General features: G+C 36.8%; 1 protein-coding gene across 4 annotated transcripts; it reads left to right on the forward strand.

Annotated features, from left to right (window-relative positions):
* On the forward strand, window positions 1–27,690 carry kcnip3b (Kv channel interacting protein 3b, calsenilin). 4 transcript variants are annotated; one of them, XM_077242900.1, is made up of 9 exons: window positions 1–156; window positions 6,508–6,688; window positions 21,702–21,826; window positions 22,522–22,591; window positions 23,176–23,246; window positions 23,621–23,728; window positions 23,812–23,916; window positions 24,008–24,070; window positions 27,306–27,690. In XM_077242900.1, the coding sequence occupies exons 1-9, from the start codon at window positions 151–153 to the stop codon at window positions 27,351–27,353; spliced, it is 777 nt and encodes a 258-aa protein (XP_077099015.1). In that variant the 5' UTR covers window positions 1–150; the 3' UTR covers window positions 27,354–27,690. The 4 variants fall into 4 exon arrangements, with proteins under 4 accessions (XP_077099015.1, XP_077099017.1, XP_077099016.1 ...); XM_077242902.1 differs by lacking the exon at window positions 1–156 and adding an exon at window positions 3,388–3,511 and having other exon boundaries at window positions 6,512–6,688; XM_077242901.1 differs by lacking the exons at window positions 1–156; window positions 6,508–6,688 and adding an exon at window positions 17,349–18,316.
* Window positions 27,691–27,702: the final 12 nt, after the last annotated feature.

Genomic DNA, 27,702 nt, shown 5'->3' on the forward strand with positions numbered 1-27,702 from the left:
ATCCTTTCTGTCACTAGAGGTCGAGCAGGATATTCTTCTGTTTTCACATCTATAGAGCCATCAAAGCGAATAGCAAATGTCTTCGCGTGAACATCTAAGGATCCTTGCACCTTCATTCATTTAATCATCAAAACAGACAACCTGAACAACATGCAGGTAAGATGCTGTACCTGAGACGAAGGCAAAGAAAATGTATGTATCTGTTAATAGTATCATTATTTGGTCTCCAACTGATAAAAGTTGTTTTAAGTCATAGGCTATAAATAGAAATAAACGTGTTCTGGTAAACGTTTTTTAAACGCAAAGATCTTGGCCCTATACTATCTTGGCTATTTATCTTTCCATGCCTGTCAATTTGAATTGTTTAGAAACTTTAATCCAATCCGCGTATTTGAAAATAAAATTGGGGGTTTTCTACACATTTAGATTACATGTCTAATTTATTGCTTGTGTAAGTGAAATAGATAACATTTGTTGAAGGTTGTTTCCTATTTAACTTTCTATCAATGGCATGCTTTCTAACACTGTCTTCAATCAGACTTTGTAAGAATTTTCTAAAGGCTGGTTATTCATACCAAGCAGTGGAGACTGCAGTGTGCGCCTGTGTGTGTGCAGGTTTATATTACATTGTGGGGACCAAATGTCCACCACACAAGGTTAGTAAAACTTGAGATCATGTACATTCGAGGGAAATTAAATGGATTAATATAGATACTAACTTGGTTTTTTTTTTTTTATAAATGTAAAAAAAGGCAGAACATTATCTGTGATGGGTAGGTTTAGGGGACAGAATATACAGTTTAGAGAGAGAGAGATTTAAAGTGTATTAAATTGTCTTGAGAGTTTTAAACCATTTTCATCTACAAGGTTTGTTGGATAGTGACTTTTATAACCAGTAATCTGATTAATGTAACAATGTGCCTTTTTTAGACTACTTTAGAACAGCTTGTGTCAGGAATTTGATATCATGCCCTTCGTGTCCTTTGCCTAACGTAATATAAGAGCTTTTGGATGAAATGGGTAAAATGGACAAAAATAAATATTTCAATATCCATACCAAATTTCTAATTATAGTTTTTTAGGTCAGTCAATGACTATAAGGATTTTCTTTTTATTCTTTTTATTTCATTTTCTTTTATTATTTTACATTATAACATTGCATATTCCAACTACACTGGTGATATTTATAGTTGCACAGCACACTTTCTTATCCACTTAAACATAGATTTCCAAGACAAGAAAAAAAACAGACATTGATGACCTATGACAACATCAGTGTTGGCTTATGTAATCACTGGCAAAGGAACAGTGTAGTGTGTTCATGACTGTCACTTACGCACACAGCATAGAAAGTATACTTGGCTCATCTTGGTCAACTGCATGGCATTCTCATCTCTCTGATCATAATAGGAGATTAGTTTCTTCTTGGGTTCCTGAAAAATGAGATACCTTCACTAGGGGGCCCGCCTCAGTTTGAATTGATGTAATGTTGCCTCTTCATGCTGGCAGGCAGACTGTTTTAAAATTCAAACACCATAGCTTTAAGTTGTGTTTAATAATTCAGTGAACATTTTGCCAAATTCTAGACAGGAAAATTTCTTACTCTGGTCTCTGAGAATCTTTCACAAGAAAAACCCAAAGTACAGCCCAAAGGCAACATTATTGGGTGGGCAGAGAACAAGAGGACTGAATACATTTGTGTAACTGTTGGGATTAATATTGTGAACAAGCACATTTTATAAGTGTAAGAAAGAACAATTTTAGCTTTTTGAACCACAGGGCCTAACCATGGTTTCTCATATATTAATGGATTTTTTTTTTTTTTGGAAAGTCATAAAAAAAAGGGTTGAAAAGCTTGTATGTAACGGACAATCTGCCAGTGTTGTTAGTTATTTTGGAAGGTTTTTTTTTTTGTGTGTGTGTGGTTTTTTTTTTTACCCTATAAACTGAAGTTGGTGTTATTGGTTCTCTAATTATTTTCAGCTCATATAGTTTACTATATAATTAACTCAGCTAGTTTTGATCCATATCAGCTGCTCTACAATCTTCTGCTCTGCTTAGCTGATAGTTGCTCAATAAACTGTTCGGATTTATGGTGCTCTAGAATAAACTCAGAGATGTTGAGCTCATAGGCAGAGCGTGTGTAAGGCTGAGGAAGGCTTAGCCTTCTCCTGGCCATGGGTCAAAAATTAAAAATCTAGTAATAGTGAAAATTAAAATTAAATAAAGTGTCGATTGCATAAGATCTGCTTGTGTTTTATTATAATTTTTGCATGTTTTACAGCATTGCCCACTATAACCAATCACACACAATCTGTTGAGATGCAATGGCCAATCAGAGGCGTTAAGATTAGTAATCGCTGAAACACTGGAGTTTTGTTCAGTGCGAGAGCTGAACTCTGAATTCTGCACTCTCGCGAATACTCTCATAAAAAAAAACGATAAACAGATTTGGTGATTGTGCTCTTGATAGCTTCGAAATTAATATAAATATATACGTTTTTCTATTTTCAACGTATTTTTGCAGCATTGAGCAATGTAGCCAATCACAAACATATCTGATGATTTCTTGAACACAATGGCTAATCAGACGTGTTTAAGTTAGAATCCCCTCACCGCTCAAAACACTAGAGTTTGTGTCCAGTGCTGAGATCTGCCAAAATCCTCTTGTTATAATTTAACTTGTAACAAAAAAGTGAAGACATTATGTAGGCTAAATAAACAATTAGCAGAACAGGAGATGTGTAAGTTGTTGATGGACGACATGTAACAATTTCATGACATTCTATTTAAATGTGTTTTTGAGCAGGAACCGCATCTAGCTTTACCCTGGAGTTGGTTCACCCTCCTCATTTAAGCTGTTGCACAACTAGTGCTGCAGTTGTTTCTCTGTTACATCTGTTCTAGATAATGCTAAACCCTCACCTAATGCGGCTCTGAAATCGGCTCAGTTAGTGTTGCTCTATAATCTGTTCGGATGCTGCTCTAAAATAAACCCAGATTTTTTGCTCTGGACTGTTACTGGATGAACTAAAGACTAAACTAAAGACAATGTCTCATTGGTCAGAACTCCTTCAATGGTTGGACAAACATCTTATTTTAAAAACTCAAGACATGAACAAAGCATTAGGATAAGACTACGGGTTAAGACTAATAAAAATGTGTTAGGTTAGAGCCTAAAACAACATCATGCAAGCCATCTAACTACTCTCGTCTCACTTATTTTTCTTTTCTTTCTTTACTTGGTTTCTTTTCTTTTCCGTTGAGAGTCTCATTTTTTAAAGTTAAGTTTTGGCGCAAATTCAGTCAACGAACTCTATAGTCTTTGCTCGCCTAAAACTTCAGCCACGAGTCTCCACTCCATTCATCTTCCAACACACCAACTGATTGGCTGCCCAAGACTAACTCTAGATGCAAAAAGTCCTCCAGAGAATCAACTAACCTGGGAAACCCCTTTTCAGCAAGGACAACACCGAAGGGAATCCCCATCAGACACAAACAACAAAAGCAAGTAACACCTCAAGATTCTAGCAAACTGGTGCATTGATATAAAATTGAATTAGCCCACCTAATAATTGATATAATGGTTAAATCAATTATTAATGGCTCATTCAGGTTAGGTCTTATAAAGTGAATATATTGCTTGAAACTTGGGATTTCATAATTTCACTCTTTTAAAACTAATTATTTCCTCACTTTCTTTCTTTCTGCAACTTGTGTGAATGTGTGAATGAATGTGTTAGATATTAGTTTCTGTGAATTAGAATAGTTCAATTAAGTCTTGTTACATTTAAAGAGAAGTGTTCGGTGCTTATGAATTTAATATCTTGAACTGGTGATCTTGTTACCTTGCTAATAATAGCATTAGTCCCATTGTCCCACTGCAATACCTTTATGTTAGTTCTGTTCTGTTACCCACCGTGTCCTAACCAGACGCGATGCATTAAGATTTCAGTGACAAATAATGTGTCTGTCAACACTAGACGTGACGCGACTGCGAGATGCATCAAAATCAGTCAAAACCCACAGCCAATCAGCACAGCATGTGGGCGGAGTCTCGTGACAAGTGCACAGCACCAGAGAGTAATTTTGGCCCTGTCCCAAATGGCGCACTTCATGTGGGCTTTCGGTCTCGTGGACTTAAATTGCTCATACTCGCTGAATATACGAGTCCGTAGGCTGTCCCATTCATCATTTTAACGCTCTGAAGTGTGCTCAGCAGCGCCCCCTTTGTACCCCTGAAGCGGTCGTCCACGAAGCCCGCATGGATACAGGCTCCACACACTTTAACTACCCAGGAATTTTTCCGAAAGGCCATTCAGACAACGTATGGGAGGATATTTCGCTCACGGACAGTTGTTAAATTGTCTGAGAAGAAAATATTTAAGTGTAAGTATCATTACGGTTTTTATGACCAGGTCATACAAGTTTATACAAACATTATGGTCATCGACCAATGGTTGATGTCTCAAACATAGGCTAATAACAGTGCACTGAATAAAACGATCGCATTATGATTCATTAAATAAATAGAACCGAATGTCAGGGCTTTACTGAGTCATATGTAACAACAACAACAATAGGCAGCATATTTCCCCCGAACCTGCAGCTTCTGTCCATAACAACAACCAGACCGTCTTCTTATTTCCGGTGTGACTATCGAGTCTGTCCCAAAAATACCTCTCAATGCGCCCTCATGGACTCGCGCCAAGGGCCCTATAGGTCTGCACTACATGACGTCACCAAAATGTGGACTCTGAGGAAGTCCACAAGTCCGGAGTGTGGCATTTGGGACAGGGCCATTGATGACACGCGCAAAAAAGTAGAGTAGGCTACATAATAAGTAGGCTACATAATCAAATTTACAAATATTACACCACTTAAACATTATTCAAGTACATAGGTTACTGAGTTATTAAAACAATCTTTGTCAAAGATTACACTTGTTTGTTCTCAGTTTGAACGTTCTTGTTTCCATTTGTTTAATTTCAAGATCTGAGGTGAATATCCATTGTTGCTTTTACAGCTACAAAGCTGGGAGCACTAAATGATATTAAAAGTCACATTACATGCTTTTAACATTTATTAAAGCACATAAAGCGTACCTGAGATTATCATTCCCACACTTGTGTTTGTTGTTCCAGCCGTGACGTCGCAGAAAAATAGTAACCGTTTCTAAAATAGAATCCTCGCCGTCGCGGCTGGTTAGGACGAAAACTCTGATTAACATAGAAAAGATACCTTTTATCGCGGCATTGCGTCACGTGTAGTTAGGACACGGTGTAAAGGGGGGTTACTGCTGCTCTCCCTTGGAGTTCTTGCCCAGAACAGAACCATACCGCCAATCCAAACTGTATGTTAATTGTCAATCATCTTTGACCATGATCCTGACAGAATTAAAGGTCATGAAGTTGTTGCTAGAATGGCAACAATAAATCTGCAACCCTTGAGCAAGAATCGCCCTTACTAAAATCACTTGTAGCTCTGTATTCTCTTGTACCATTGCAGGGCCACTAATGCAGCTACTCTTGTGTTCCGTGGGGATGTTGAGAACTGTTTGTGCTGAAGGTGCCATATGCGGTTGTTTGGGACAGGTTGAGCAGTCACAGTGGTCAAGCCAGAGATTAATTGGAGCCTGCTATGCTGACATAAATTACCATACATGTTACACTTGACTGACTCGCTACAGTCATGTCAATAATGCAGCAGGTGCCAAGGTCTCTAGGTGACAACATGACAGTCCAGCACAAATACACACATGCCTACACGACAGCGAGCATTGTTATCAACCAAATCACAGCTTTAAACACACAAATACAGTCAAGGAAGGAAACAGTCTGGCACTCTGCAATGAATTTGCCGGTGTGATTATGTAACACTCACCACTGCCTGTCAGAGCAGATGTGTCGCCAAGCAAATTAGTGCTTGTAGGTATTTAAAACTTTTACAGTAAGTGCTTGAATTGTGTGTACTTGAAGAATTAAAAATGTTCTTTATAGTTCTTTCAGTGTGCTATGAATTCTCCTTCCTGGCAATATTTAAAACATGCTGGCCTTCAAAAATTATGTCCCCCAAGATGTTTTATTGATGCTGTTTTTAGGGAGCTTGAATAATTTAGCGATTCTCTAAATGTTCATAGCAAATCTTACTGTCTTTTCATGCAAATAAGAAACAAGAAAAAAAGTGAGGACCCTCACAGGATTCCTAACGCCATTCAATACAAACAATAGTTTGCACACATAGACGAATTCTCACTGATGTGTGCTTTTTTTAAGGCGAGTTTAATATTTTTTCATTAAAGCTGCTATTCCTTAGACGCTTTCCTCACTCTTTCGTTTATATTTTTACTTATTTTATCTTTTTATCTCTTTTATCAGACGTTTTATCAGACGTTGAAGGTTGTAACAACACCACATTCAAAAAGATAGTATTCTGCGCCAACCTTCTTCACATGCTTTTAAGATCTGGGTTCTTTTAATGTGTTTTCTCATTGTCGTTGTCCTCCAGGCAGGTGGACAGAAGGGCGTCGATGGAGATCTGCTGCCTGACGCCAACGGGCGGGATGGGGACCCCAGCGGGCAGAAGGAGAGCGATGGGAAGTGGCAGAAGCCGCGCATCTCCCGCAAGTCTCTCATGAAATGCTGTCTGGTCAAATGGATCATCGCCAGTACAACGCCCCAAGGCTCAAGTATGACACTTACAAACCCAGAAAATAACACTAGCCAATATCCAGATGGAGGAGTGGAGGGAACAAATTAATTACAAAGGAGATGTTTAATTTAGCATTCATAACATATTATACGCAGCTGTGAACCATACACCCGAGACTGAATTAAAAAGGGTGGTCTAGGGAACGGTTCATGTAATCTCCAGTACGGTTCGCTGCTGAACGCAATCGTACTGAATCATAGAAGTGAACCGCTATTGATGACCTATGATTCGACAAAACTGTGTTTGTGTGCGTCTCATTCACTTTCCTGAAAAGCGTGACTGACTCACTGCAAACAGAGAGAATGTATCATTTAATTTATGCTCGCCTTCAGCAGAAATGAACACCCACATTCTTCAGAACATTTGCAGTACAATTCGCAGCGGATAGACGCAATTGCCTTAATGTGCTGGCACTTTGAAAACAAAACCAAAGGTTAAAAAAACAAAATATAAACGTGAGGTGAGCAGCCCTATGCATTTTGCCGCCTTCTCCTGTGTCGTCGTTACCAAGCAACAGGCGAAACAGCTGCTCCTTTGATGATGTTAACGCACTATGGTTCGGGCCCAAATAATATAATGTGAACAAAATCCAGGAAAGGGGGAAGGAGGAGAAATCGAACTCTGGTTCGGACCAGGCAACAAAGTGTGAAAGCACCCTCAGAGATATACTATAAGCCTATAGTAAATACTTGCTTCTGCCATAATTCTTTAACTGCCACAAATTAAACACATCTGAGATTTAAGAAAATCATTTTTAGGTTCCCAGAGTTAAAATGACTTTGTGGTATGATGTGTGTAAGTGTGCTTACTTCATGTATAGCATAATTTAAGACATGACTTGAAGGTAGCATATTATGCTTCACTCCAGGTTTTACATTTCACGCTCCTTGCTCAGTGGTCCAAAATGTCACTCTGAGTGATCCTGGAGTGAGTGAAACACAGGCTGTGTCGGAAATCACCCCCTATACCCTCATTCACTGTTCCCTACATTACTCCACTAATATAGTTCACATGAGGGAGTGAATGGAAACGAGTGAGCGAATTCAGACACTGAGTGCGTTGGAAGGGCTGCCGCTTTTGTTTAGTTTGAGCTTGCTGTTTAATAATTATTTGAAACTTAGCAAAGTAAGATGAAAAGATTTATCTTGACCTCTGTCATGGAAACTATCTATAAACCTGAAAAAAAACAATTTAATAATCAATTAAAAAGGAATTCACACCTGAATTATATTACGCTGTACCCACATTGTAGCTACCAGCTTTTTGGAAAATGGATGGATGAATGATTCCGCTGCCGGCGCCCTCTTCTGGTCAGACGCGGAAATTCATTCGCCCAGTGCATTATGGGTATTCTCTAGCCGTTGAGCCGGGCTGCGTTCCAGTCATAGACAGTATAAGAAGTGGACAGAGCCATCTCATTGGAACTCAGTTGAGACAGTTGAAGCCCATTTTTAGCGATTTTTTTAGCACTTCCGTTCCTGACGCGCAGACTCAAACGGACTCAAACTAAGCTTGATGACGTGAGCAACCTGTCAGACAGACGTAAATTTTCTAGTAGCTGTGCGTGAAAATTGCCAACGTTAATCACTTCATATGTATTCACTTGCCACATACCGAATTATTTCCAATTCCCAAAAACGTTGTTGAAATATTTTGTCCCGTTGCTTTAATGGACTCATTATCTATGGGCTTCTCCCTTGACGGGACGTCCCCCCGATTGCCTGCGAGCTTCTCCTCCTGTCTATACGGTAATGTCTCTATTGTGCGACAAAAAGTCGCGTGGTTATGACGCAATTGTTAGCCTGTTTTTAACAAAAACGGCTTCTACGGGGCCATAACGTAAGATACAAAGTAATGAAGCCTTTTATACATTGTCGTGATTATTTAGAAATATATAATGGACAAATGAAGTCTTTGAACGCCTCAGATGTAAAGTTATTCGCTGTCAAAGTGACGCCAAAATGAATGGGAGTCAATGGAATGCTAACAGTAGGTGATGGTCTGCTACAATGGCGGCTCCCGCGAGGCTTCAACTTCCGGCTGATGGATTACGCCCTTGGTTCCAGTCCAAAATTGTCATGCCCTTCACTCGCTAACTTCCCTCTGTCTCGTTCACTCGGATGTACATCATTGCTTACGTTGCATGAGTCCCCACTACTGGCGGAACGTGCCTAAGCCCTTGATCACTTAGAATCCACTATGGGGTTGATTTTATAATTTATTTTTTTTCCCTTACGAAATTGTTTAATACAGCATTCTATATGTATATAGGTGCGTTTGAGTTGTTTATTTTTTTTTAAATAATTAATATATCATAGTTGTTTGTGTTGGGGTAAATTAAATGCAATATGCGTTGACGTCACAATCCTGTTGCATTGTGGTATATAGAGCTGCCTGAAGTGTACATATGAAGTAGACTCACTCCCTCGGTCAAAATCTGTCCATATCTGTCCATAGACTCACTCCCTCGGTCTGTCCATATAAACTTCCTTCGTCCAACTTCACGAAGTTGAACGCACTTCAAAATGGCGGCAGGGATTCCCCAGAGGGTTCACAAGTGCGTGTCTAAAAGTGGACTGGAACGCAGCCCTGGTTAAGCTTACATCGGTTGTACACTCGTTATTGGAGTGCATTGTGGGATTGAGTGACTGCATTCGATAATGCTCACTATGGTTTCGGACACCATTCCAAATGGCTGTCCTCTCAAATAATGCCATATTTAAGGGTATAGGGGGTAATTTCAGACACACCCATAGACCTTTCTGAATAAAAGTATTAATTTCTTTAAAAACAACAACATTTGAACAGTAGTATGTACTATATAACCTATGTACTATGTACTGTGAACTCTATCTGCTGAAGGAAATACTGTTCAGCAACTCTTCCTCACTAGACACTCAATCTAATGTCATATTTTCCTGTTCTTACAGCATCGCTCTCTCCATCCTCCTCTAATTTTGCTTTCATCTTCTTTCACTGATTCTCCCACTTCTGCCCCTCTATAAAGAATATTCTAATGTTATAGTTAATTATCTTTAATAACTCTGAGATGTTTTAGTCAGTGTTATATCCAGGGTTCGTGTGGTTATTAATAGGTAACTTGTGTCAGACTGCTCAGGGATGGTATGAGGGGACGACATGTGACTGAGCTGCAACATCCGGTGTAAATAATTGACAGAGCACCTCTTGTGTGTGTGTGTAGAAAGTGAGCAACGTAGCGTGAGTGTGTGCCTACATCTGGAGGGACTGAGACCCAGTTCACTTTAAACCAACCATCCCATCAGCATTTTTTAGCAGCCTGTTGTCTCGTCAAGTTTCTATTTCTATATTCAGACAATCCTTTGGCCCCTGTTTGGGCTCTTTACAAAAAACATTCACTCCTCACTTCTCTTTATGTAATTTCTGCAGTCAATTTGTGTGCATTTAAAATAAGATATTAGTTATGTAGATTTTTTAAAGATAAAAAGGCAAAGTACGTTTGTATATTTTTTTATTATTATTATTATTATTATTATTATTATTATTATTATTATTATTATTATTATTATTATTATTATTATTATTATTGGCTCCCTGGACCAGTGACTAAAATATCAAACTGCTGAATCAGATGCAGAAATGTGATTCTGCTTAACCTATTGAGTCTATGATTGAAACAAACCATTTGGGACTCCAGTCCAGACAGTCTTTAAACTTTGTGCAAGTGAAATGAAGTATGAGGTTGTTAAAACTACTTTCTCATTAAAGCCTGAAGAAGAGTATTATAATCATTAAATGTTTTTGTGAACCAGCATTTAGGAAGGACTTACTTCCTTAGTGAAGTTAAAGGATTATGAGCAGTGAGAAGCTCTACTTCTCATTTGGTATTATCCACTAAAACCAATTAATTAAATAAGCACAATCATTTTCCATGTACATGTTATGACATGGATAATTAAAATGAATCTTATATAATTAGGAGTTAAACCTATGGTTACCCATTTAGGTTTGTTGAGCACATTTTGGGTGAAAAAAATAAATTAAAAAAAAAAATATATATATATATATATATTACAAATAATTTAAATGCATTTTTGAGGAGGCTCAGTCTCTGCCTCATCGGATGGGCCACCACTAGAAAGAATACTACCTGATTTTATAGGAAAAATAATAATGTGTGTTTGAAGAATGGGTAAACATGAAACTCTGGATCATGAAAAAAAGAGATGCCAGAGGTGGCAAAAATTCAGAACAGATCAGAGCAAGAAACCAGAACAGAATCCTAAGTGGTCAAAGTCCAGCTGAACTGATTTTTTTTTCCTCTACTTTGTATTGTGAGCCCAACAGATGGCAGTATGCCTTTGAAGAATACAATGCGTGCCTTCATGAATACGATTATGAGGCTGTGAGTGAGTGTACTGAAATGCCATATAAACTATATAAAATCATGTCAGGTTAGGAGTTAAACAAAGTTAGTAAGTGCCCTAACCTACTATTCAAAGATTTTTTTAAAGAAATGAATACATTTATTTAACAAGGACGCATTCAATTCGTCATAAGCGAAATGTATAATGCTACAAAATATTTATATTTCAAATAAATGGTGTTATATTCAACTTTTTACTTATCAAAGAATCCTGAAAAAAAGATCATGGTTTTCACAAAAAGATATATAGCAGCACAAGTGTTTTCAACATTGATCATAATGAGAAATTATTCTTATTATAACAGCAAATTAGAATATTAGAAAGATTTCTGAAGGATAATGTGACACTGAAGAATAGAGTAATGATGCTAAAAATTCAGCTTTGCATCACAGGAATAAATTACATTTTAAAATATATTCAAATAGAAAATATATTCAAATAATATTACCGATTTTACTGTAGTTTTTGATAAATAAATAAATGCAGCCCTAGTGAGACGACTTCCAAAAAAAACTTTTTTTTTAGTTTGACAAAAAATGTTTGAACAGTAGCATACAGAATGTGTGTATGTATTAGTATGCAAATATACAACTTTAGAATCAGGTCAGCAATATTTACAAGAAGATATTGACACATTGAAGATATTCTATTCCAGCCATATTCAAAACTTAATTGGACTGAATCCATACAGTCACTGAAGCTCTTTTTCACCTAGATCTGTCCTTGTTTTTAGACGCATCTCATTTATATTATTTACAGTTTTCTATGAATTTCTCCGCAGCGAAATATGTAGGTGCTCCATGCAATATGCTGACACTTCTTATTGAATGCAGGAAATGTGATTTATTAATACAGTATTACCAGAGAACCACAGAGAAATGCTGATGAGAATTATTGGATAATGATAAAATCTCTCAAGTAATCTCGAAGTTCCTGTTGAGAAGTTTTTCGTTATTAACAACTATCCATTTCTGTTTTGCTTTGGATTTATACAAGGCATATTAATATGCATATATGTCTCACGTTTACATATCATCTAAATCTTGAGATGATACAACTTTTCAGGCTGCATAAATAATTGCAGGCAAAATGTTCCCTCCACCAAAACCAAACTAAGAACTCAAGACATCTATAAGTAATCCCTGTTTGATATATCATACTCATAGACCATAATGCTGTTTCAGCAACAAGGCCATTAAATTAAGAGCTGCGCTCAGTTTTAATCACTTATATGGAGACACTCCCCTGAGATAATATTCACCCTCATGAATACTATAATGCATTGCCTATAAAAAACATACACAGCAGTTTCCAAATGGCAAAATAAGTCCTGCATGGTCAGAAGTGCCATTAAAGACTTTTATATTGTTATAAAATGTCTATTTCTAAAATAGCGTCACACAATTTATAATTTCCCTCCTGTCCTATGTCAGTCCTTGTTCTTACAGTATCTTGCACTTTAACTTCATGCAGACAGAGATTTTAGAGGGAGTTTCTGGCAGGCCCCAAAGGCCATGTCCTCTCTTGATGTATTGATTTCCCTGTCTCACTGATGCCTGTGTCCGATTTAAACTCATGCATTAATAAGTGCAAACTCATCAGCTATCATCTTTGCCCTCCTGCACTCGGGTTTATAATGGGGAACATTTTTCATGTTATCAGTGTTTAGTATATCTTCCCTTACAATTCTGATGCACTATTTTCATATTAGTATAAACTATAGGGCTTACATGATATTACATTATATGCTGATTGATCAATATTTTATGAAATAAAGCCCCGAAGTTATCATTCAAAAGTAAAATAAAAAATAATATAGCTGCGAGCAGAAATTTTCAGGGTTCAAGCATGTGTAAAAACGTATTATGTTTTATTTAGCATGTAGCCACTTTATAGATGGAAAAGACCATTTACAGCCAATACAGGCAATTTACCACATGAAATATATGGTTTCTAAAGCTTTTTAACAGTTATAGCACCACTTATGGTCCGATCTCCATAAAAGTTTGCGTGCTTGTTTAGAATCATATGTCGCATGTTCTCACTTATTTTCGTGATGTTTCGAGTTTTTGTTACAGACCGGAATCTCTTCTTCCATTTGTCGCGAAAACACTTGAACGAGTTGTTTTCAACCAGATCTCCTCCTTTCTTACACAGAACAACCTCTTGGACAACAATCAATCTGGTTTCAAAAGCGGACACTCAACTGAGACTGCCCTGCTCTCAGTAATTGAGCTCTGAGACTGGCAAGAGCAGCTTCCAAATCCTCAGTTCTCATCCTGCTGGATCTGTCTGCTGCTTTTCACACAGTTAACCACCAGATCCTCCTGTCAATCCTAAAGATGAAGGGCATCTCGGGAACTGCACTCCAATGGTCCGAGTCTTACCTCTCAGGTAGGTCCTTTAGGGTGTCGTGGAGAGGTGTGGCATCTAAGACCCAACATCTAGCTACTGGAGTGCCTCAGGGCTCAGTGCTTGGACCACTCCTCTTCTCCATCTACATGACATCACTAGGATCTGTGATTCAGAAAAATGGCTTTTCCTATCATTGCTACGCTGATGACACGCAACTCTACCTTTCATTCCAGCCTGACGATACGGTGGTCGCTGCTCGTATCTCAGCCTGCCTGACAGACATTTCTGGCTGGATGAAGGACCGTCATCCTTCAACTAAACCTTGCGAAGACAGAGGTACTTGTGGTCCCGGCCCCAGATTTGCCTTGCACAACATTAGGAGGATCAGGCCCTTCCTTACAGAGCATGCTACACAACTCCTTGTCCAACCACTTGTTCTATCCAGACTGGACTATTGTAATGCTCTCCTGGCTAGTCTTCCAACTTGCTCTGTCAAACCTCTACAATTAATCCAGAATGCTGCAGCCAGAATGGTCTTTAATGAGCCGAAGAGAGCACACGTCACTCCTCTCCTCACAAAATTACACTGGTTGCCAGTTGCCGCTCGCATTAAAGTAACACTATGTAGTTTTTCAACCTTCATTATATATTTCCAAGACCCTTGTGATGGTACATCGACTTACAATAGGTTGTATGACACGTCTGCCATAGCCTGACAGTGTCTGTATCGCTTTTACTGGCACTATGTAACTTCGGGTTTCAAAAAAACTACAAAATTCGACTGCTTTACGGCATACGTCACTCCCCCCACTTCCTCAGATTCTAACGTGAGAGCCCAACTAGCATTTGATACCCGTCTGTATGTTGTTGTCATGACCGAAGCAACAACTAAAAGGAAGATGGCAAAGGTTTTGTCAGAGGAGATTAAAAGAAGAAAAAGGGAGAGTGACAAATTAAAAGACCGGACAAGGATCACTATTAGAGGGAGAGCAAGACAGTTTGAAGACGGTGAGAGTGTGCGCGTGCGGGACCGGCTCTCTCTGCTCGTTCTTTCAGTAACATGCACCCTGTCACAAGCGCAGCAGGCAGTCATCTGTGAAGTGTTTATACATTTATACATAGTGTTCCAAATTATTATGCAAATTGGAATTATTTGTCATAAACATTAAATATTTGGTTTTTAAATCAAACTAATGGATGGTATTGTGTCTCCGGGCTCTTTAGATCACTGAAATCAATCTCAGACACCTGTGACAATTAGTTTGGCAGGTGAGCCCAATTAAAGGAAAACTACTAAAGAAGGATTATTATTAAGAACATTATTAAGCAGGCAACCGGTTTCAAGCAATATGGGCAAGAAAAATGATCTCTCTGCTGCGGAAAAGCGTCAAATAGTGCAATGCCTTGGACAAGGTATGAAAACATTAGATATTTCACGAAAACTTAAGCGTGATCATCGTACTGTGAAGAGATTTGTGGCCGATTCAGAGCACAGACGGGTTTGTGCAGATAAAGGCATGATGAGGAAGGTTACTGCCAGACAAATTCATCGGATTAAGAGAGCAGCTGCTAAAATGCCATTACAAAGCAGCAAACAGGTATTTGAAGCTGCTGGTACCACTGGAGTCCCACGAACCTCAAGGTGTAGGATCCTCCAGCGGTTTGCAGTTGTGCATAAACCTACTATTCGGCCACCCCTAACCAATACTCACAAGCGGAAACGGTTGTAGTGGTCCCAGAAATACATGAAGACTAATTTTCAAACAGTCTTGTTTACTGATGAGTGCCGTGCAACCCTGGATGGCCCAGATGGATGGAGTAGTGGATGGTTGGTAGATGGCCACCAAGTACCAATAAGGCTGCGACGCCAGCAAGGAGGTGGCAGAGTCATGTTTTGGGCCGGAATCATGGGGTACTGTTTGTTACAGAACAACCACTGGCACTACTCCCTCTTACCTAAACTCATTACTTCAGACTTATGTGCCATCCAGATACCTGCGCTCTGCTAGCGAATGTTGTCTGTTGTCTAGTGAATGTAGTACCATCTCAAAGAGGCACAAAATCTCTTTCTCGGACCTTTACCATGACTGTTCCCTGTTGGTGGAATGATCTGCCTAACTCAACCAGAGCTGCTGAGTCCGTAGCAACTTTCAAGAAACTGCTGAAGACGTATATTTTTCTGCAGCACTTGATTTAGTAATAGTAACACTTTCTCTTCTCTTCTATTCTACTATTTTTATCAACAAAAAAAACAAAAAACAACTGCGCTAAATTAAACTGAGAAGTGGCATAGCACTTACGTATTGTTGTCCTACTGTTAGTTTAACTGCTTCTATTGTTCTCATTTGTAAGTCGCTTTGGATAAAAGCGTCTGCTAAATGAATAAATGTAATGTAAATGTATTAAACATTTTTAACATGTAGTTAAAAAAAATGTTGCCAATTTTCAAGTCAATCAGACTTATAGTTATAGACATAACTATTTTTAGGTTTTTTTGTTATAGCGCCACCAAGTGTCCAGTCGCCACATGCTTTTTCGCATGACCTAGAATTTTTCACATGATCTAGAATTAAGGTTGAAAATATAAAATTCCGTTGACAAGTTATAGCCATTTCAGTAAAAGTGCTCCTCCCACTTTGAATATTTGGTGGCCCTTAGAGACTGTGAGTCGAAATTTCATCTTTTTGATAATTATTGACAATCCAGATAATCTTGCTGCACTTGTTTGGTTCCGATCGAGCCAAAAAACTAGGGCTAGTTCGCAAAAGTTGTTTTTTCAAAAACAAAAAAAAAAATACCTGAAACTTTGGCTGGGCGACGATCAAATCTAAGCTATGCATTTTGTTATAGTATAAGACACTTGAGCCTACGCCTAATGGTTAAGGAGTTCTGAGCGATTTCTGATTTTTCACCGTTGTAGCGCCCCCGTCAGGCCAATCAGGGCAGGCCTTGTTGACATTGTTTACAGTGTGAGTACTATCAGTGAAAAAAACACTGTTACAGATCACTAGAGCTCAGTGTTGTTTTCTACCCATATCATTTAATCAAAACAGTCCTCAACCATGCATTTCACAGACTTTCACTTAGACTTCAGCATCTCATGTATGAATGTCACATTTTTAATTTGCTGTGTCGACTTCAAAACATTCAGTGTTCACTCTGCTCCTCAGTTTGAATGGGCACGAAGCTTCCGGTTTCATGCGTTTGTGCCGGTGATGAGGAAAGAGAACTGCAAACGCTACAGAAATGCACAGTCAAGATTTTCACTTCGTGTTTCCGTACGGAAGACCCATAAAATAGTCATAATGCCCTTCCGCTAATGCATAAACACTTAAGAGCATGTTGAGTGACGCAGATTGAGGAAGTAATGTCATGATATATATGTTTATATAGATAGTATCTATGTATCTATCAGTCTGGCTATCTATATCTATCAATCGATCCATATGTATCTACCTATCTATCTATCTGTCTGTCTATCTGTATCTATCTATCTGTATCTATCTATCTTTCTGTCTATCTGTGTCTATCTATCTGTCTTATCAGTCTGACTATCTGTCTATCTACTGTACCTGTCTGTGTCTATCTATCTGTCTTTCTGTCTGTCAATATATCTATCTCTTTTTATCTATCTATCTCTCAATTTGTTTGTCTGTCTGTTTACTTTTATTTATTTACTTACTTTTAGTTTTATTTAAATCTTACTATATTTTATAATTACTTTTTACTTTAGGTGTCTCCATTTTTGACATACTTTTACAACTTCATAATAAGTATCAAACAGTATATGGTGCTTTGGAATACTTGATTTTGAAAGGTCATTTACTGAATTCTGTTTCTGTGGTCATGTATTCTTGCATGTGTAATGTCCACTAAACTGTCAGTTTCTCACTAAAGAACCAATTTCCCTATATGTTTGTACTAGCATCATGTATCTCGTGTTACTGTGTGGTCTCTATCTTCTCACATGGTAAAATAAGTCCAGCTGAAATCAATATTTCATACTGCTTTATCACATTTCTTTTTTTCTTTGGCAAGTAGCCATGCAATAAGTGGGATAATGTACAGTCATCCTGTCATTATCACAAAACAAACCCCCCCTTTTAAACCCCTTTTACAAAAATAAAACCCCCCTCTTGTATGTCCAGGTATATTGTGATTAAATTCTGTATTTTTGTGTCATGTAAGTAAATGAATGATTCACCAGTTCAACTGCTTGTAAACATACTCGCATTATGGCTGGCTCATCATTGTGCATTATTGCTAGAGAGATGGAGAGAGAAGAGGGAGTGTCTGTGTCTAGAGATCAGACTCTTTCTGTACTCCATGAGGAGTATAATGTCCGAGGAGGACCATGACACACTAGTCCGTGGAGACCAAAGCCGCGGGAGGTTTCCATGCGGTTGATGTTGTTGTGGAGGAATTTCAAACATAGTGACTTTAATCTGCATTTATTTTAAAAAGGACATTATTTGAAAGGATCCGTAGTGCAGGCATGACTGTACGGTTTGCATTAGTGGTTTGTTTACAGCTTAGTGCATCAGTGATTAGCTGCGAGTCTACTGGAATTCAGAATTGTTCCGGGAATGGAGTCTTTAAGAACTTGTTGCAGCAAAGTAGTTTGAAGAAACATTGATCAAACAAGATGAGTTGCTTTTCCTAAAATCGTTCAATTGGCATCTAGCATGACCTCTTGACCTCTGTTCATTTTCGTAAAGCAATCGAATAGCTAATCGCAGTTTCAATGGTTATTCAGGGCATGGAGCTGTTTGCAGTTGCTGTAGTGCTTCTTATGTTTATAATGGTGCTCAAACAGTTTGGGGTCACGGATCCACTGCTGGATGGTAAGAACCACCGTATGGTTATGATGTTGGCCCTAATTCACTGTAAAAAAGGGTAAATGTGTAGTAGGAGCTATTTATACCTGACCGGATTATTTAAAATTAATTGCATTGGTGTAACAAGTGTACTCTAATGTTCAAATGTATGGGGTTGGTAAGTTGTTTTTTTGTTTGTTTGTTTTTTGATGATGAAAGAACTGTCTTATTCTATCCGGCTGCATTTATTTGATCAAAAATACAGTAAAAGCAGTTATATCGTGAAATATTATTATAGTTTAACTTTTTTGTCTATTAATATATTTTAAAATGTGACATATTCCTGTGATGTCAAAGCTGAATTTTCAGCATCATTACTCTAGTCTCAGTGTCACATGATCCTTCAGAAATCATTCTATAGAATATGCTGATTTGCTGCTCAAGAAACATTTCTTATTATTATCAATGTTGAAAACAGTTGTGCTGCTTCATATTCTTTGTGATTCGAATGTTATAAATATATTTACTGTCACTTTTGGTCAATTAAATGCACCCCTGCTCAATCATTTCTTTCAGGAAAAAAATCTTAATTACACCAAACTTTTGAATGGTAGTTGAAACACTCATATTTTTAACTTGAATAATATGTTAATTTACATGTTACAAAAAACACTTTTTGTTTTTAACTGACATAACTTTTCTTCTGTTCATATGTTGCTAGTCTTATCAATGTTCTATTTGCATCAGCTTTAGTCTATAAACAATTCTTTGGTCAGATAACCTAAAAAATGGTATGCATGTGGAAACTTCTAAATCTGAAACTGGAGAAGATATTTTTGACAGATTGAACAACTGCACATTGACCGAGAAAAACATGACAGCTATATTCATAGTATGAGGAAATACATTAATTTAATGTCATGCAGTTTTGGTACAATCCAACTAATGTGTTGTTTTTCCATTGCTTTCTCTTTATTTCCTCTCTAAATCTCTTCCCTACCTTCTTTATGTTCTTGAATGCCTCATAGATGGTGAGTAAATGTCAAATAGATCAGCAGTTCTCAAATGGTCGGTTGCAGATTTGTTCTAACAAAGGTTGTGGGAAGACAGTGATAATGCTGAAATGCAAAAAAACATATTTGTGCATTTACAAAATTCAAAAAAAATCTATTAATCTTATGTCATGTTTATGGTTTTTATACTGTTTGGGCCTATACAGTTCATATTACCCTTGCGAAAAATATGTGTGCATCCAATTGTCTTGAATGTGCACTTGAATGTCTTTCAAATCTTAAATGCATTTAAAAACAAACTGTACTTGCAGATAATATAGTAATGAAATAAAAGGTCTCTAAAGTGTACTTAAAGGGAGCACACTTTTATTAGTTTATTAGCACACTTAAGTACACTTTTAGAAAGTGCACTTTGTAATGTCAAATTAAAAGTTTTACCTTAAAGTGAATTTGAAATCATTGTTTTAATAATCATTTGCCATGCTATAAAAAAGAACACTTCATTGGCGTGTTGACTAACATACTAAAGCTCATGTAAAGTACTTGTTTATAATTTTAACTGTAATGTGTTAATCAATATTACATTTAAAGTTAATTCATTTTAAATGTACTAAATTGCTACTTAACGATTACAAATGTGTAATTAAATATATATATATTTAAATACATTACAAATGATTTTCAGTAGAAATTACATTAAATAATATTTTAGTTTGCCATAAATAATTGTCAGTATTTGGCAGTACACTAACCATATTTAAAAAAAACAATAGACAGTAATTGTGAAATCACATATAAAGATGTACTTAAGAATTAGAACTTAAAGTTTAATGCATTTAATATAGATTCAAACTATAAGCATATTTGTTTAGTTTTATTTAGCATGCAGTTAAGTGTCAAAAACATTACATACAATGCAATGAATGTACACATAGAATATACTTAACTGTAAATTGAATGTAAAGTATTTTTTTTCTGTAATAATGTTAAAGGGAGATACATTTCATTGTTTCATTTTAAGGGTATTTGAATTTGTGCTAAACAATTTTGGTACTCGGTGCTGGTTCCCCACTCGATGTCCAATTACAAATCTGAGCCCTGAACAGTGTTGCCAGATGTACGATAATTTTGACCTCTGTACGATGTACAATCAATAATGAAAAAAATCCCATAATGTACGATAATTTCAGAGTTTTCAGTCGTTCGTCCAAACACACATCCTACCGCTTCTCTCTCTGACCCAGAAGCATTTCGCAGGCTCACCTGCCTGCATGCAAGCACGTATACACACACACAGGCTCCACACGGTGTCGCCCGGCCCGCACGTCAACACTACCCCCACCCCACCCCCCGTCGACAAAACCAAACAATCCATTGTACATGTTGGGATAAATAGCTGTATTCTGCACGTTCGTTTACATCATGTACGATAATTTTCTTCCAAATGCGATGATTTTGAACTTCTGGTACAATAATTGGACATTTCCTATCTGGCAAATCTGAACCCTGAAGCAAAACCAGTAGAGAATCTGTGATACTGATCCCTCCTGGTCTCCCGTTCTGTCCCGTCTGTCTCCCCAACAGCTCCTCTTCTGTGCTTTACAGTGTCTATGGCCGCATTTACACTGCTGGTGTTGGTGCCCAATTTCAATTTGTTGACTAAATCAGATTTTTTTTTTTTTGTTAATGACCTGCTTGCATATTCTTTTAAATCTGCATTTAACACTATACATTTGGCGAAACAACCCGAGGTAGACATACTGACCCAGAATAGGCACACAACGACGAAAAAAAAAGGGGTGATTTGCAATGGACGCAGGCAAAATGATAATACAAGCTTTTTCTTTCCGCATCATCTTTATAGGTCAGCAAAATATTCGGTTGAGCCTTCCTCTATTGTGCCATTGAAAAGAGTCATGTGATCACGTTTAGTCCACCTGAGTTGACGTCATTCGCAACCATCGCTTTTTCAATGTACGACTCGCATAGACAGGGGAAAATCCAATCTGTCCGCTTACATGGCAAACGCAAATGCACGTGTCCGACTCATATCAGATTTATTTCCACATGTGAATGAGGCCTGAAACCGTTCTGAGAATATTGGAATCCATGTGCTTTTTTCATGCTTAGACGTTCGAGGGTCATATCCGACCTATGACACATGGGAGGAAAAAATCAGAATTGAGTCACTTGAACCATGTAATGTAAATGCGGCATATTTCTGTCTTCTTCTTTTAAACCCCAAATATGTGGCTGTCCTTTCACCTGCACTCAACGCTTTACTTGTTCAGTTCTTTATCCGTCCTGCCTTCAGTGCATACCTAACTGATATCAGTCACTCACCTCCTCCACGGCCCTCCTCTTCCCACTCTTCCTCATGCTCTCTCTCTCTCTGACAGACACCGTTGAAAGTGATCTGGAGTTGTCCATGGTCCGACATCAGCCAGAGGGCCTGGAGCAGCTCCAGGCTCAGACCAAGTTCACTAGGAAGGAGTTGCAGTCGCTTTACAGAGGCTTCAAAAACGTAAGTCTGCTTAAGAAGCTTAAAGAGATTGTTCACCCTAAAATGAAAATGAAGTCATCATTTACTTTCAATCAAGAAATCAAGATGAACCCAAAAGCGAAATACAACGCCTAGAAATCCCGAAAAAGGTATCTGTGTACTTTCTTCCCTGAGTTGAATATGTCTGGGCTGGAACTCTTTGTCTGATGAGAGTCTGAAGGACAGTTGACAGATGTGAACACGATACATTTTTGTAGTGACGAACACAACGGATGGGACATGGATTGTATTTCATGTCATTTTTTATTTTATTTTTTCATCTTTATTTCTCACTACTTTTTTTCACTTTTTTTTCTGGGTAAGTTTGAGTGAACTGTGATGCTAGTTGAGTCTCACGGACACAGAAGACGTGCACTACCACCAGAACAAATTGAATGTACGGCACATGTTGCATAGGACCATTCAGTGATATTTTCGCATCTTATTTTTAAAAGCTTGATGTTAATCAACATTTCTTTTATATGGACGAGCGTGAGCAAAATACATTTTTTTTTAATTCTCCTTTTGTGGTCCAAAAAAGAAAAAAGGGCAAACTGCATTAGAACAACACCAGGGTGAGTAAATGATGACTTAATTTTCATTTCAGGGTGAACTATTCCTTTCAGTTTAAGTTGCAAGTGAAAGTATCCTTAAATTCTTGTTATGTTTCTAAATAGGAGTGTCCCAGCGGATTGGTGGATGAGGAAACGTTTAAATCGATCTATTCCCAGTTCTTCCCTCAAGGAGGTAGGGTGATTGTTGCATTTTCAACTCTGGTTTGATTATGTGGATGTAATCTTAATAAGTGAACAAGTGATGTAATAAGTGAATTCACCCAATATGAATATGGCACAAATTTAAAAATATGTCATTTAAAATTGAATTAGTATTAATCAGCATTTTTTTCTATGTATTTGTTAATTCATTAACTTTATTTTTAAAATTTAAAATATTTGTACATTGTGTGTATATATATATATATATATATATATATATATATATATATATATATATATTAGGTAGTTAGTTAGTTAGAATATTAATAGAATGAATTAGCATTTGATTTATTTTAATCTATTCATTCATTATTTTTTTCAATTGTGTTTAATCAAAAATAGATTTTAAACAGTTATATAGTATATATAGTTATATTATTAATAGTATAAATCACCATTTTTATTTATTTATTTAAAAAAAATAATAGTTGGTGACAATGTTTTAATGTGGAAAAGTTATAATAAAGAATAAGTAGGTGTCGAAACTTTGTGAAGTTAAAATCCAAATATTTTGGCAGAAATATAGTTTATCATTCTTTTTTCTTTTTTTTTCAGATGCCACCACATATGCACATTTCCTCTTCAATGCTTTTGACATGGACCGAAACGGCTCTATACGTTTTGAGGTTAGGAACATTATTAAATACTATTAAATATTATTAAAACAAAATTATTTGTCATTTGAAAGACTTCAGCTCTTTAATACTACTGTATTCAACTTTTTATATTCATGTACATCAAAAGATGAACAATAATATCTGTCTATATTATTATATAATTATATAATATATCTGCCTGAATGTCCCCAGTGTGGGATTAATAAAGTCTACTTACTTACTACACATCTTGATTAGGCCAGAGGAAAAAAAAGATTAATTTCAGAATTGCTCATATTATTTTACTTATGTTCTCAACAGAACACAAGTGTTAGTCCGAGTCCGACAGACCAACACAACTGAGAATATTTAATTGAATTCTTTTTAAACATGTGTTTTGGCAGGACTTTGTAATCGGCCTGTCTGTTCTGCTTCGAGGTTCTGTGACAGAGAAACTGAGGTGGGCCTTTAACCTCTATGACATTAATAAAGACGGCTACATCACCAGAGAGGTATGAAAGACAAGTGTTAACAGACTGCACATTGTTTCTCTAGTACAAATATGTGTTTGCTATTGTAACTGCACTTTCTACAGGAAATGCAGGCTATCATGAAGTCCATCTATGACATGATGGGCAGGCACACCTCTCCTAGTGTCAAAGATGATGCTGCATTTGAACACGTGGAGAAATTCTTCCAGGTACTGAACTTTTAGCAGTCCCATCACGGAAAGTTATTTCAGCCAATGGTCATCTGCTTGACCAAACTCTCAAAACACCTTTGCTTCACAGAAAATGGACCGGAACAGAGACGGAGTTGTAACCATTGATGAGTTCATAGAGACCTGTCAGAAGGTAGGCCAGGTTTAAAAGGGGTCATATCATAAGAAATCTAACTTTTTTTTTTATCTATTGAAGTGGAAGAGTTTATTGTTTGCTTATTTGAAAATATACTTTAACTTGTAGAGCTTAAAACTTCCTCCCCAGTCCAAAGAGGACATTTATCGAAAACCAAGGTACAAAAAGGGCTCATTCGGAAATACTTTTGAAATGGTTAACATAGGGCCGCCCACATTTGCAAATCAGCAGTCCAAGTGTTTATTTAATAATAGGATGGATACTGGTCATGAAATACTATATTCTGAATTGTTTTGGCACAAAAATCTGGACTAACATTATACAGTAAGAGAACCTTAGAGGGAATTTAAATATATATATATATATATATATATATATATATATATATATATATTATGAACCCTTTAAATCATAATTTTCATGGACTTTCTCTCAAAGTGAGGCTCCTCGAAATGCATAGTAATAATAATAATTGTTATTATATTTTTTTACAAAAGCATGCCACTTGGTTTTATATTTTGATATTATTCATATTTGACCCTCTGGTGATCCTCGCGTGGTGGTCAAAAATGAGCAAATATTTTAATCATTATTATTTCAGTGAAATTAGCATACTCTATTTTAGTTCAATAATGTTTTTTTATTTAATATTTTGTATTTTGTTGGGGATTTTATGGTACTAAATTATATTTATGAAGTAGTTAGTTACAATCCATTTATTACCTGTTAACCACTTTTTGAGTGTAGACCTGAAAATGAAATTTCCAACTTAAACTGTCAAAAATCTTAAAGGGGTCATCGGATGCCCATTTTCCACGAGTTGGTATGATTCTTTAGGGTGTTCATGTAAAGTTTGTCATATAGTTTGGTTAAAATTCCTCAATGGTTGTGTAAAACAACATCCTTTTTACCTCCTCAAAAACAGCTTTGTTCACAGCGTCCCGTTTCGGTGCATGTCTCTTTAAATGATAATGAGCAACTGCTCACCCCACCCCTCTCCTCCGCGGGGCGTGTTGAATGGCTGAGGGCAAAAATATGCTAATATGGGGCAGTCCGTCAGTGGTCATGGGCGGAGCATGAGCATTATGATCATAGTGCTCAGAAAATCCAGACGGCCTGATTATTGAGAATGTTTATACTTTTTTTCATTGTATGGTGGTTGTGTCCACACACTGCAAAGATACATTTATATGCAAACACCATATAAAGGTGAATTTTGCATCTGATGACCCTCTTTAAATACTTTGGACCCCTTAAATTTGGATCTCCTTTTAAAGAAGACATTTGACAGATTATTGTGATTTTATTTATAAGTGAAATAAAGTTTTATTTTAAAAAAGAGTTATGAATATTAAGTTTATTGTTGTAAAAAGTGCACAAAAGTAATATTTTTAATTTTTAAATGAAATATATATTTTCCAAAACATGTTTTCCCTCTAAAAGTGCAAGGGAAATCAAACCCATAAATCTAAACAATTTGTGTTCCAAATTTGAGGTTGATGTTTCAAGAAATGAGCTTTCAGTAAGGTTTTGTTTGTTCATTACTAGATGAAATTCGTTTCCCATTCGTTTCCATTGCGGTCCTTTTTACCACGAGGAGTACAAGTGACTTTTTTTTTCAGGCCCAACTTTTTCGAATCATGTCCATGATTTTTTGTGTGTTCATATAGCAAGTGCCAAAACATTTACCAATTTTTGTACCATTCTGATTAAGTAAAAAATAAAAAAAATAAAAAAACATTTTAAATATCTTGGTCAAAAATGACAGAGGAGTACGGAAGCGTATTGCATTAACTTGAGAGAAAAAAATCTACTCTGTTTTTCTGAATTAATGAGTTAATTATCTCAGAATTACGAGATAATTTTTCATGAAAAAAAAGTTTTTGCTCTGTTTTTCTGAATTGATGACTTATCTCAAAATTATGAGATCATTTTTTCTTGAAATAAAATGTATTAATGAGATCCCTACGGAGCTCGTTGTCTAGGTTACTGTGATTGTAAATAGGTGTCGTTTGTGTTTTAACAACGTTTAGCTCAAGAATATTAATCCGGGAAGTTCGAATAGCATATTTGAATATATTGCCAACTTCACTGAACTCCTTGAGTTATAAGCACTGACCGCATTTCTTTATATTTGAGTCCAAGTTCAAACACTATGAAACGCTCCATTAACGTACGGATCTCTGAAGCACTGCCAGCGGAACATTAAACAGGAAGTGTCTGTCCGAGCTAACAACAGGTTTTGCGTGGGAACGCAAATATCTTTGCGAGGGAACGCAAAAGTTTTGTGAGGGAACGCAAAAGATTTGAAAAAAAAGGTTTCTCCCATCCTAAGTATTTTTCCACCACCACGTCCCTTTAGGGGCTTCCTAATCTCCCAATGTCTCAAACCCAAAGTAAAATAAAACCGGATTAAACTTGAAAGGCGGGACATGTTTACTTCCATGCAATCCAGCTAAAATAAAGCTTCTGGCAGGATTTTGAGGGATCTCATTAATTCAGAAGAACAGGACAAAATAAAAAAATTTATGAAAAATGATCTCATAATTCTGAGATTATTAACTCAATAATTCAGGAAAACAGAGCAAATACATTTTATTTCAATAAAAGTATCTCATAATTTTGAGATAACTAAGTCATTAATTAAGAAAAACAGAGCAAAAACTTTTTTTTCATGAAAAATTATCTCGTAATTCTGAGATAATTAACTCATTAATTCAGAAAAACAGAGCAGATTTTTTTCCTCAAGTGAATGCAATACGCTTCCGTAGAAGAGCACCATATTTGAAAGTTTGCAATTATCTTCTTAAAGAAATTTACCGAACACCAAGCTACAAAAACAGCTTGCACTTTCATTTGAAATATGACCATAGGAACTCCCATATTTGTCCACATTATAAATCAGCTTGACTCATTGATATTAATTAAATTATATTTTTCTATATAATATTATTTTGCCCAGTAGAAAAAATAATAATAACAAACGGACTGTTTAATAAGAGGATGGAAAATTGTCATGAAATCCCTTTGTTTTCATGTCCTGTCTAGAAGTATCTGCGGTTCCTCACCATGCTTTGACAGAAGCATCAGAGTTAATGTCAGATAAATGTCAACATTACACTGATTTACGTTGATACGGAGGCTTTCACTGACAGCTAGACATTTTCTAAACTCTTTCTAACATGAAGCTGTCAGCAACAATCTGCGACTGACGCTTTTTCTCTTTTACTAGGACGAGAACATTATGAGCTCCATGCAGCTGTTTGAGAATGTCATCTAGAGCGCAGCATGAAGTGCAGAATGATCCTTGCTCTTTTTCCAGCATTGTTCCATTAGTCCTCAAGCACTCCACAGGGACTCTCTAGAAACACTGTTTTGCACCTAGCATGTGAATGAACATTTTGATTGATTGTATTGAATGCTATAACAGGATGTGGGCCGCCTGCGAGTGTGCCATTACTGTATGTCTCAATTTAATTTGAAGTATTCAAGACAGGTTTTAAATGCTAATTTGTATATAGATATATCTGTGCCCATGAACTTGCATGTTTGCCTACTATTTGTCTGGCCCATTGTCATTTTATACAGAGAAATAAAGGCATCTGTGAATGACTCCATGATGTGTGAAA

This window comes from Siphateles boraxobius, unplaced genomic scaffold (assembly GCF_051911475.1).
Source record: "Siphateles boraxobius isolate OS27281-9 unplaced genomic scaffold, OSU_SipBor_1 25, whole genome shotgun sequence".
Classification (NCBI taxonomy): Eukaryota; Metazoa; Chordata; class Actinopteri; order Cypriniformes; family Leuciscidae; genus Siphateles; species Siphateles boraxobius.